Source organism: Argentina silus (genome assembly GCF_951799395.1).
Source record: "Argentina silus genome assembly, chromosome: 4".
Taxonomy (NCBI): Eukaryota; Metazoa; Chordata; class Actinopteri; order Argentiniformes; family Argentinidae; genus Argentina; species Argentina silus.
Genome location: NC_139658.1, coordinates 5,752,453 through 5,765,244, shown reverse-complemented (window position 1 = coordinate 5,765,244; position 12,792 = coordinate 5,752,453). Strand labels below are relative to the sequence as shown.

Below are 12,792 nucleotides of genomic sequence, written 5' to 3'. Positions count from 1 at the left end.
GCTTGTCCACAACGGTCACTATCAAATCTAAATGACTGCACACTCAGAGCAATGATGAATCAAACAGCAATCGTTTGGGGGGAAACCATGTAAGTGGGAGTTTGTGTCATTAAGCGATGAGGATGCCGATTAGTAACAGCTTCTTGTGAGCTTCACAGAGAGTATCGGAGGAAGATTGGACACCAGGGAAGTCAGTTTGTTTGAGCTTGTAGTGATTGAAATCAGAGAGTTATGGTTTCGATACCAAATCACTGTGAGTGCTGCTCAACCATACAGCCCTTAGGTTTAGACTGAACAGAGCACTGATCAACAGGCCCCTAGCAGACTTTCAAACCTCTTCATTCGGGTTTCAATTGAATATCTTCCTGCTCCTTCCTGGTTCATGTTTACACTGTAGTGTAAACATCCTGCAAAACTTCTGGATCATACACTCCCTGCAACATTCTACTGTATTCGGGTTCATGTTGAGCTCTATGCAAACCCATGATGACTATAAAAAGTCTTATGCCGCATATTGGGGTTTTAAATGACATGTCTCAATGGGTTTCTTTCTCACCCCCTCTCTTCCTCTCTCGAAGAGAGGTGACGACACACATCCATATCTCACACCAGTTGATTTGCATGGGCTACTGGCGGAGATATCATAATATCATCGCCATAGAAAATGAAGAGAGGGCAGCACCAACTGTCAACCCATCTGTGCTAACCACTAAGTAGACGCCTTGATGTACCCCCACCCCGGAAGAGATCAAACACACAGACACTGAAACATTGGGGTATGCAAGAAGTCTGAACTTAAAGCACATGGTTACTGACTGTACATATGTGAAAACATACACAATTTACATAGAAAGGTAACATCTTTGTCTTAGTGTCTCTCACTTTGCATATTCTGTTTCATAACACATGCACACACACACGCACACACACACGCACACACACACACACACGCACACACACACGCACACACACGCACACATACACGCACACACGCACGCACGCACGCACACACGCACGCATGCACACATGTGCACACACACACACACACACACACACACACACACGCACACACGCACGCATGCACACACGTGCACACACACACACACACACACACACACACAAACCAACTCCCTGTGTGTCAGCACAGTCAAATTTGTGTCCACAGTTACACAGAGTTAGGCTACACACAGGATGTGCACAGTGAAAACAGTGTGTGTGTGTGTGTGTGTGTGTGTGTGTGTGTGTGTGTGTGTGTGTGTGTGTGTGTGTGTGTGTGTGTGTGTGTGTGTGTGTGTGCTCGCTATGAAACTGAATTGTGAGTCCTCAATAGTGCTGTCCTGTAACTTCAATGGTTAATGCATACAAGTTGTTTTTTTTACATAAACAATACACCAGCGCACCCGACCATTTAAAAGGTGTGGCAATACAAATGAGTCAGAAGCATTGATTGGAATTACGTTGTTATATAGGATTTCATCTTTCATATCAACCCGCCTATATGATATTCCAAATCAATTAATTTTCATTTTCTTCATATATACTTCATATATACTTCATGCCATGATTTTAAACTCGGAGCACAAAACTCTCTCCTCTCAGACGCTCAGTTTGCATATGATTCATTGATGTAAAATGTTGATTTGATTGATGAATTCAATATTATTGACATTTTCTTAAAGGATCTACGTCACGTGAAAGACCACTCAGTTGATACCGCCGCTTATTAGGTCACGTCACGCCCAATATCAACGGGGAATTGCGATATTATTGTTTTTCGGTCTTTTTCGCTGAATTTTGGATCACATCACACATGAAGAGAAAGAGAAACGTAAGAGGTGTATCGCTCCTAAATACAAAGAGATCGCCCCAATGTACAAGAGACGCTACAATCTGCTTACCCACGCAAGCGCAACGTGCGGTGCGGGCGTGGAATTCTACATCAATGACTGGTTCATAGTGGCTGACTGACTGTTATAATTGTACGCAAACAGCAAAGTATAGGCTACCTTATAGTGCATAAGCAAGATTTAAAATGTCTTCCACACATTGTCCAGCTTGCTAGCCTGATCGGTTCTGTATGCATAGGCTACAATTTGTATTGTAGGCTTTCAACTAGGCCTACATTGTTGAATAAAACCGACAAGGATCGGTTTAAAACTACCCGTCATCTATTATGGTGAATATGTGTTGACAACGATTTTGAAATAAATAATTAAAGCACCAGCTGAATTTTCTGTCCACACACACACTCTCAAAAGCGGCCTCAATACATTGATCCTCCCTGTGCTGACAACCGTCACGATGGAAAATATATTCGAAACGGTATCCCTATCGTTGTATTACCACTGTTCTACAGGGAACTGTCCTAGATAGTACCTGTTAATCCCCGGCCCAGGTCCGGCCCCCGTTCCTCCTGCTGGCGCACCATTGCTGGGCTTGATGAGCTGTCCAGAGCCTGGTGGTGCTGAAATGGAAGCCGGCGCTCCCGCAGCAGGGACAGCGGAGCCGGGCAGTCCAGGTTGGCCCTCTCCCTCGAGGCTGGCTTCGTTCCCCATCGACTCGGGAGATGATCCGGGGGAGAGAAACGATGTTGTAGACGGTTCTACTGTTGAAATAAAACTCAGAGAAAACTCAACGCTGCTCCCCTTCCGCCATCATCACCTACAAGTCAGCATCCCGCACGGGGCACGCGCACTGACGGAAAGGGTAACAGAGCACGCGCGCTGACGCAAGGGGTGGGAGCGACTACGTGCGCGTGCCCTACGTCTTCATTGTCGCCTAGTCCGGTGGCCGGGTCTAGAAGGCCCAGGGATCAAACGGTGCCTTAGGGAACTCTAGAGTCATGAATCCCTGTAAAATATATTATGCGAAATGTAAAGGCAATTTATATTCCTTCTTCTCCACTTTCCAAGCAACATGTTCATGTTGTGTTTGTTATGCTTGTAGAGTGGTGTTTTAGCCGTAGTAGAACGTTCCCAGAATATATATTTATTTTGCTACAGAGCACCCCAACTCTGGAATAATCTTCCGATTCATGTTAGGGAGTCAGGTTCAGTCTCAAATTTCAGGTCTAGGCTCAAGACGCATCTCTTTAGTCAGTGTTCTTAGCCCGGCAATAAACCATCCTTGCTGTCTCTGCCTGAGGGCTGGCTTGCTGGGTGGTTACTGGGGCGCCTTCTGGTGATGTGGGGGCTGCACCTCCCCGCCGGATGCAGGAATGCCACTGGGTTGGCATTGGTCTGGTGGCTGGTGTTAGGTGTTTGGGGTGATTCCATGCTCTCCTCATCCCCCAGGGTGAGCAGGCGCTGGCGGGTTGGGGCTTGGGCTGGCCGGGGCTGCTGCTGCCTATATCCTGGTCCTTGCCCCCCACCCGGGTCCCACCAGAAAGCTGCCCTTCACTATGGACCCCTGAACTCTTGCACCACACCACATTCTACATTCCACATTAGTTTACTGTTCAGCACCTGATCAGCCAGAGGAGGATGGGTCCCCCTGGAATCTGGTTCCTCTCAAGGTTTCTTCCTCCAAGAGAGTTTTTCCTTGCCACTGGAGTTTTTCCTTGGCTTACTTTTGGGGGTCTATGATTTGATGTTAGATCATATTGTTTGTATTGTATTTATTGTTTATATTCTTTAGTATTATTTCAGTTGTGAAGCACTTTGTGACATTTGTCTATGTAAAAAGCACTATACAAATAAACTTGATTGAATGATTGATTGATTGTTTCCCAGGGATTAATGAACTGTCCTCCCTGATTAGGCCTAGGTCAGAGCAGTTCAGGTTGTGCGCTTTTCTGCCCAAAAAGTTCCGAGTATAGCATACAGAATTAGCCTACACATAATGTTGATAAGCCAATAAGTTTCCTTGTGCATGAAATTAAATACATAATAATACGTAACATAATAAAAGGTAGTACAATATTCAAGGGAACTAGGCTGGCATACTCCCCCAGTCCTTGTTCTCCTCCTCAGACACTGCAAGGAGCCGAACGCGGCATACCTGATCAGACTATTGATCAGCAGCAGATGGCCCTGTGGGCTCGACGTCGGATCTCATTTCCGCTGAAGCCTATTTCATCATTGGGCGATCTGGATACCTCACCGCATCCTACTAGAAGCATTCTGATGAATACCATATTTGGTCAAGGTTACAAGCTGTGTTCAGACTAGGTTATGTTGAGTTTACTCTTGATTGTGGTTAGAATGTTCAGATTGTTCAATAATCAATGTGTATATTTAATCTGTAGACCTCATCAGTATAACCATAGACATAATTGCTGAGTGAGAAGGTCTCGAGGAAGACACTTTATATATTTATGCATGCAAACACGCACACAGATGCACAGACACACACACACACACACACACACAGATCAAACAGATAAGATCATTCTTTATAAGATAATACCATAGATTAAGACAATACTATAAGGCCTTGTTGACCATAGAAAATTGATCATTATCTGTAGCAAAGAGGTGGCCACTCCTCCTGAAGCCACTGCTCTATCTAGTGGAGACAGGCTGCTACTGCAGGAACTGATATCTAATACATGATGTTGTATTTTACTGCATGTATTGTCTGTCTTGTCTCATTCCTGTAAATGTCAGTAGAGCTCCCCATATGATGTACATAAACCAACCTAGGCTGTGTGGCATAAAAGGATCATTGTTTTACAGTCAAAGCCCCAGGGGTTTCTAATAATGCACAATGAGTGAGACATTCATAAGTGACATGGAGGAGACCGGTCAAGAGTGCTTTTGTGGATTTTATTTTAGTATTCATGTGACTAGGATAAAACCACCTGTACAGGAGTTACAAATGCTGAGCTGACACAAACAAATACATATGTACAGAAACAAACATACACACCAATACCGATACATTGCTTTCCAAAGAACATCATCTCAACTTCAAGATGAATTACAGGTAAAAAAACATCAACAAACAAGTAAAGCTCATTCATTTAAAGGATCTCAAGAGAGAAATACAGCCAAAGCATGTCTTACACAAGCAAACAGCCTTGATTGAGAGAAAATGGGAAATCTCACATCATGTGACTAGAAAAGCTCCCAGGTTTCAAGGAGCTTTGTGTGTATCCCTCACAATCCCCTCCAGAGGACTGGTGTGAGCAAGGTGCTGAGCAGAATCACAGATCTACAAATAACCTGTTATACCAAATAACTACTGATTATATGATCAATATTAGCTTATCAGCATGTTGTTTTGCTCAGTCCAATCCCCTCACACACAAGGACTCAGCAGAAATCATTTTACATGGGGACTAGTCTCTATGGTCGACTAATAAACCAAATATTGTGCTTCAAATGGCTATTGGATTTGGATAGGTTGTTGATGTTCAAAATGTAGTTCATGACAGTTTTCAGAACCATGTGTAGGTACCTGATACAGGAAGGATTTTCCTTGGCTCAAAGACAGCTGAGCACTGATGATAGCTTTTGACTTTGAGTAAAAGCCAATCACATTCCAGATTTCTTAAAATGTTATCTGAAAAGCCATTCTCTCAGCCAAATGGCTACATGGAGACTCAAAGGCTGGCACTAAAATACAATAACTTGACTTCAGAGGACAGTCTCATCAGTGCAAGCAATGGTTTCTTGTTCTCTGCAGTGACTGGTGCTCAGAGACCCGCAGCAGTTGGAAGTGTCCTGTGGTCACTGGCGCTTGGCTTTGTAGGGTCGAGAGCGTTTCCTGCGGTCTGGTTTCCTCTGTTTGTGCAGGCGGCCGATGCTCACTCCCTGCCGACGACGCACTGAAATGTTCTGCTCAACAAGACTAGCCAACATACCTAGAGAGGAGGAGAGATGGAGAGGATGAGGAGAAAGGCTATGACCATCACAGGAGACTCCACTGATCTAAATGAGTACATGTTATACAGCGTATATCATTACATGGACGTCTGTTTTGAGTTTGGAGGTGGTGTGAGTAGAGAGGTGAGGTTTGGAGGTGGTGTGAGTCGAGAGGTGAGGTTTGGAGGTGGTGTGAGTAGAGAGGTGAGGTTTGGAGGTGGTGTGAGCAGAGAGGTGAGGTTTGGAGGTGGTGTGAGTAGAGAGGTGAGGTTTGGAGGTGGTGTGAGTAGAGAGGTGAGGTTTGGAGGTGGTGTGAGTAGAGAGGTGAGGTTTGGAGGTGGTGTGAGTCGAGAGGTGAGGTTTGGAGGTGGTGTGAGCAGAGAGGTGAGGTTTGGAGGTGGTGTGAGTAGAGAGGTGAGGTTTGGAGGTGGTGTGAGTAGAGAGGTGAGGTTTGGAGGTGGTGTGAGTCGAGAGGTGAGGTTTGGAGGTGGTGTGAGTAGAGAGGTGAGGTTTGGAGGTGGTGTGAGCAGAGAGGTGAGGTTTGGAGGTGGTGTGAGTAGAGAGGTGAGGTTTGGAGGTGGTGTGAGTAGAGAGAGGGAGCAGGTCTCCACTGACTGCACATCTAAGAGGGAGAGGGGGGAGCAGTGGACTGGTGGCAATGAAAGGTGGGTCTTCTCTAAACTAAAGAGGGCAATAAGGTGAGGGCTAAAAGGTGGCCTTACCTTCCTGTGCCAGCATGGATATGAAGGTGCAGATGAACTCGTCATAATTGTGTGTCCTCCTCTGATCATCGATCTGGTCAAACATGATTAAAGGTTTCGGTTCATATAAACACACACACACATACTGTTCAGGCCAGAGCAAGGGAGCGGAGTGGAGCACAAGCGGAGCGAGGAGCAGAGAGAGGGGATTTTGTCTGAAGGGTGGATGGCATTTTTTTTTAACAAATCAGCCTTTTCTCTCCATTTCCTCTCCGGTACCGCTCACCTCACAAGCTAAGGGGCTGCGATTTCACAGCAAATAACGGTCCGGTTTTTCCTTCACTAGTTAAATGAGTTACATGTTCACAATAGATGGCGGCTCTCGTTAACAATGTTAAATGACGTTGTAAGACATGTCAGGGACAGAGCTAGTCTTGAGCGGCACCATTGTTCCTGTGAGCGGTGATTGCACGGGAGCGGAGGGGAGAAGTGGAAGCAGAGCGGGAGATTGAACAAACAAATCCTTGCGAGCAGGGAGCAGTTTTTCTGGCCGCTCAACTCCACTCACATGCTCTGGTGCAGCCACAATATGCATATACCCATCCAGATGTTTTTTTGAAAACAATCTTGCAGGAAGGTTCCATTCAAAATAAGAAAACCCTTAAGAAATGGTCTTGGTTCTTTAGATGAATTAGATCAAACTAAGTAATCAGGAATGTAAATACTGTACCTTGTATTTTTTCCTCTTCTCCACCTCCTCCTTCAGAAACACTTCGTAGTTGGCAATGTCAGCCTCCACACACTTCAGCAGAGCCAGCAGCTCCTGCATGAGACATGGGGGGGAAAACATGACTGAGAGACATTTGTTCACAATATCAGACAATCAAAGACAGCAAGTTACTCAACCACTGTCCTCTCTCTTTCAGTACACAAGTTAAAGACCAATGGAAAAAACTAAGGAAAATAGGTACAGTGTGGTTGTATGGGTAAGAGGTCAACTGGTTAAAACTAAAAAGCAGAATTGAGGAGCAATATATTGAGAATAACACCATTCAGAATCTAAAGGAATAGCATACAGCACTGGACATTTCTAAGAAGATGTTTAAAGGGAAAACCTACTTTAGGAGAGTATTTCTCCCCAGAGGGCTTGTTGCCTCCAATGGTTTCCATAGAGATGACCTTTTCTTTGCAGAGCTTGACCTCTGTTGTCTCTTTTCCCTCCTCCTCTTTCACCTCCACAGATGGTCCCTCCTTTCCCTCCTCCTTCACTTGTTCCCCATCTCCTGCGGCATTGTTCCCTTTTTCTTTTATCTTCTCTGGGGCGCAGGGCCGCTTGGCCCCATCAGCCAGTATGTCTGCTGCACAGTCAAAAAAACAAATCTATTTACCAAGTAAATCAAAACAGCCCATCATCTGATTTAGAGTTATGCTCTTCCATACAGCTCTGTCCACTAACACAATTCAATAAATCATAAGTTTGACATCTGGTTGAAGGCAAGCAACTGCTCTTTGATCCTCTTGATTACTATGATCTTCCTATGAACCCCAAAGGCCCAGTAACACATATGCACACATGCACACATACGCGCACGCGCACGCGCACACGCACACACACACACACACACACACACACACACACACACACACACACACACACACACACACACACACACACACCAGGTGGCTGGATGGCGTAGATGACACCGTCTTCTTGTAGGTGCAGCAGGGCAGAGCTGACTGAGGGACCCAGCTCTCGGACGGCACGATTGTGCCGAGCATCCAACCTCATCAGCCCTTCATCTTCCCCGAAGAGCACTCGGGACAAGTGGGAGGCCACAGGGCTGGAGGGTCGCGTGGCGGCCTGGGAACGCGCTGGCGAGCGCAGTGGGGAATTGAAGGCACTGCCAATCTCAGAGGCAGTGTCTGTGCTCTCATTGCTGGGTGTGGGCGAGGGCTGTGAGGCAGCCGTGATGCAGATGCCCCCCGTACGGCCCTCTGTGCGCACAGATAGGGGTGTGGCCAGAGCGTCCTTCCTCTGGACTTCCTTCTTCAGTTTTTCTGCCAAGACGCTGAGCGCCAACTGGCTCTCAACTCCGCCCCCTACCCTCCCTTTTCGTGCACGTAGCCCTGTCTTTCGTCTGAACCTGCATACACGTATGCACAGACACGCAAACACACAAACAATCCTTATTAGTCAGACACTTGGTGGATAATTGCTTTAAAGTGTTTTTTTTGTTTTTTTGGCACATTGTTCTTTAGTCTGGATAATGACTTTTGTCATTCAAGGCATTTAACACATACTTGGTAAATACACAGTCGGATGTGGTGCTGACCTGCTAGGTGTGCCTGCTGTGCCTGTATCTTCTTCCTCTTCATCATCATAGTCATCCTCATCATCAGAGAAAGGGGGCTGAGGTGCACCTGGCACCCGAGAGCGACCCATGCCTGCAGCAAGATCCTCTTCCTCCTGTCATTCACAAAAAGCATCCAATCAGCAACCAGGTGATGAAATACACTATTGGTCACTGAGACAAGTGTTATCCTAATCCTAAGCCCTTCCTCCTGACCTGCATCGGGGACTTGGCATAGTTGTGGTTGTCCAGGAAGGCAGGCAGGCGCTGAACAATGGAATTGGGACTGGTGACAGGCTGGGAAGCTCCCCCTGACGGGGCTGCTGGTTTGCCCATGACTTTGGCCTTGCTAGAGGGGCTGGGGGCAGACTGGGACTGGACTCCTGCACCACCTTTAGAGTCTGGGGGAGAGGGATACATAGTCAGAATCCCTGGATTTGAGTGTGATGTGTGGTCACAATAATCAATTCTATCATGAGAGTATACAGTGGGGGGTTTGTGGTTAACTTAAATACCTGTTGGAATCTGCTCGGCCCCCTGTGATGTAACTGGCCTAGGGTCTGCTTCTTTCTTGATAGCAGGGGCTGTGTCCTCCGTGGAGTCCTGGTGTTTCTTGTCCTGGACAAGCTCTGGCTGTGTGACCCTGATCAGCTGGAGAACAAGCAACACATTCATGTCATGTCTCATTAGTAATAACACTTAGACAGCCACACAACATAGATGCACACACACGTACAGTGGCCTGATGTAGAGTTTCTGACCTGCTGCAGCCCCTCCAGAACAATTTGCCGGTTCCGCTTCAGAATCTCCAGCTTAGACTCATACTTCATCCTGCGATCAGGAACCACTGCCATCAGGTTGAAGCGGATATCGTGGTATGGTTCTCTGAAAAAGGAGCGAGCGAGAGAGTAGTGTGTGAGTGAGTGTGTGTGTGTGTGTGTGTGTGTGTGTGTGTGTGTGTGTGTGTGTGTGTGTGTGTGTGTGTGTGTGTGAAAGAGGGAGAGAGAGAGAGAGTGTAAAACCAATATAAACATTACTGAAACTGGATATTATATTGGCTTCAGACTCACCCAGCCGTGGCCAACCCAATTCTCTCCATGATAACCCGTCGGGCTTTATCAGTCCACTCCTCCTCCTCTCCCCATGGCCCTGAGAGAGAGGGGGACAATGACAAACAGTTTAGATGACCATGCCCATCCTCCTTTCCTCTACAATACATGGGTCAGTGGAGGGTACTCTTTACATTGTGGTCTGGTCTCTCACAATCTTAAAGGGTTGGGTTGCTATACAATAGATGCAGGGTTCTCCCAAAAGAATGTAAGAAGTGCCACCTTGTGGACTTGGCTCTGTGTAAAACATTTCAGAGCAAATTAAACTAATATTTAGTCATCATAGAGTAACTATCTTTGATGGTCAATGATAGCGTTGTTAAAAACTAAAGTGAAAGCGTTATATTCCTCAGTTAATTCAGCGCAATCCAACGCACCCCATTCAAAACTCCTGGAGAAAATCCTGCTATGCTATACCAAGTGTTTTGAACTTACTGGGATGTCTCAACACCAGTGTGCAGCCTTACCATGATCAATGGGGTAGGCCTTGAGTCCGTCAAGCTCAAAGAGGCGATCTTTGATGGGCACGTAGCTGACGAAGTGAAAGGCTTCCATAGTTCGTACTGCACTAATCCCATTCTGCTTCTCAGGCAGGTGTCTGGGCTCCGGTCTCCATGGAAACAAGAAAAGGAAGAGGCTTGAGAAACGGACAATACTGCAAAATACCTGAGGCTCTCGCAAGGCAATGCCTATCAATCATATGGGTCAGTCACGTTTGTCCAACTCAGTGACACAGCCAGAGGGTGCTCCAACACAACAGGAATATATGTTCTACTAACTACAGCCCCACTAGTGAGGCCACAGTGCCCCCTACCTGGCATGGCTGTTGTGAGCTTTGGCCAGCTCTGGGGCATTTCCAATTGCGTAGCCTTTACTCTGGAAAAACATTAAGAAAACACAATTTAATAGTTGATCCTAATACCACAGCATAAAACAGGAAGGATACATACATACATACATACATACATACATACATACATACAATGTGTATAGTATGGTAAATGTGTAGTAGCCAATGTGAGGATCTCAGTGTGTGCGTGTGTGGTGTGGTGTGGTGTGGTGTGGTGTGGTGTGGTGTGGTGTGGTGTGGTGTGGTGTGGTGTGGTGTGGTGTGTGTGTGTGTGGGGGGGGGGGGGGGGGGGGGTTGTGAGGGGGGTCTGTCTGTCTGTCCTCACCTCTGGACTAAAGCCTTTAGTGAATGTCTTCATGCGGCTAAGGGTGGTGTCTAGCTCAACCCCGCTACAGTTCAGGAGCACACTCAGTAATGCATGGGTAGCACAGGAGTTTGGGATTAGCTGAACACAGAAATTACAGTGTCAACACCAAGCAAGTCAATGACAGATCAATCATGATATTATGCCATTAGATAACACTTCCATGAGATAACCGTAACCTAAGATAGCTCTACTGGCTGCAAATGCATTAGGAAAACATCCGATATTTGTACTTCACGTCTGTATACATAAATGCACTGCAACAAGACTGCTATCATCCCCAGTGTCTATGATTGAACAGGCTTACCTGATGGGCAAAGAACATGTCATTAACAATCTCATCATCAATGACAGAGGTCTCGTCTACCAATGTGGACACCTTTCTCCTGGACCTACGCTCTTCTATCCACTTAAATAGGAAGATAAAGCCATAGACGGGGCTATAGGGGGAAAAGGTGAAGGCATGAGGACATCAACTAAATTTGGCAGTCGCCTACATATTTGTTTGAGTTACACATGTACAGCAGGCCAACATCAGTGTATGTGTGAATCAGAGAGAGGCTATGAGCACTGTTGCATACCTTGGACACTTGCTTTGCAGATCGTATATCTCCTCTACCTGGACACCCTTCACACCTAAATAGGAACACACGTCACTGACTTACAGTATGAATTATTATCACATACACACAAGGACCTCTGTGTGATATACAATTTTTACCACTGAATTTCCTTTAACAATATCAAATCTACTCACCAAAATCTTCCACCAAGAGCGTAAATAGCCCTGCAATCACCAAACAAAACCACACGTTAACAAAGCAAACATAATGATTACAAATCGCTTTCAAGGGGAAGACATGATACACAGTGCAAGCTGTAGTTATATTCATGCACAGACGATCATCAAATATGTACCTAGCTAACTAGCTACTCAGATTGCAGATTATAGCACTTTCCATCATAGAGCTAACTTAATTGCTGAACAACAACATCAACAACAACAGAAACATCAAACATAGGGTACTACTTACCCGGGTCACTCTCGAGTTCCAGCCACCCTTTGTTCATATTTGCATTTATACACCGTCCGTCGACATTTGGCTATGTGCTCTGCCAGTCCATTTTCAAGAGATTAACAATAAAGCTTGATTTAATAAACTCAAGACACTAGGAAAACCTCAAATCTGTCAAATGTCTTAGCTAACTAATGTCAGCTAGATAACTGGCTAGCTCTAGAATAAACACAAAAGAGCGACAATTCTGTCGCCTTAACTTTGCGTCATTGAGCTGCGACTCCAAATGTTCTATGGCGTCTAACTCTCTAAAAACACGACATTTTGCCCGGTGGTGGTGCTATACACCAGTGAATATCACAAAAACGTGTACTATCTTTGCTGATTACACAGACATATACTGGAACCTACGGATTCAGTCTACGTGAATGAACTAAAGGCATTACTTTACAAACATAAATTATGATTATCAGTTGAGTCAGACCATAGGAGATGCCATAGTAGTAGCGCTCAGTCCGCAGTGTGTTATTGCATTGGAGAAATATGATCATGTTAATGTTTCAACAGGCAGTCCCGTAGCGCACTCTCTGCTAA

General features: G+C 45.7%; 2 protein-coding genes across 2 annotated transcripts in view; both read right to left on the bottom strand.

The window, feature by feature from the left end:
• bsnb (bassoon (presynaptic cytomatrix protein) b) overlaps positions 1-2,555 on the bottom strand; it is a gene marked incomplete at both ends in the record, with an annotated part of 49,825 nt that extends 47,270 nt beyond the window's left edge. Inside the window, one exon of the mRNA XM_083667640.1 lies at positions 2,377-2,555. Coding sequence (XP_083523766.1) covers positions 2,377-2,555 — 179 coding nt within the window. The remainder of the gene's footprint in view (positions 1-2,376) is intronic.
• A 2,192-nt stretch (positions 2,556-4,747) lies between these two features.
• On the bottom strand, positions 4,748-12,433 carry bap1 (BRCA1 associated deubiquitinase 1). Its single transcript, XM_083668744.1, has 17 exons — positions 12,217-12,433; positions 11,940-11,969; positions 11,764-11,818; positions 11,490-11,622; positions 11,144-11,263; positions 10,783-10,844; positions 10,436-10,578; positions 9,930-10,008; positions 9,621-9,744; positions 9,375-9,510; positions 9,076-9,260; positions 8,842-8,975; positions 8,186-8,652; positions 7,628-7,866; positions 7,239-7,331; positions 6,530-6,602; positions 4,748-5,806 (listed from the first exon to the last, which is right to left on the bottom strand). The coding sequence occupies exons 1-17, from the start codon at positions 12,251-12,253 to the stop codon at positions 5,673-5,675; spliced, it is 2,244 nt and encodes a 747-aa protein (XP_083524870.1). The 5' UTR covers positions 12,254-12,433; the 3' UTR covers positions 4,748-5,672.
• Positions 12,434-12,792: the final 359 nt, after the last annotated feature.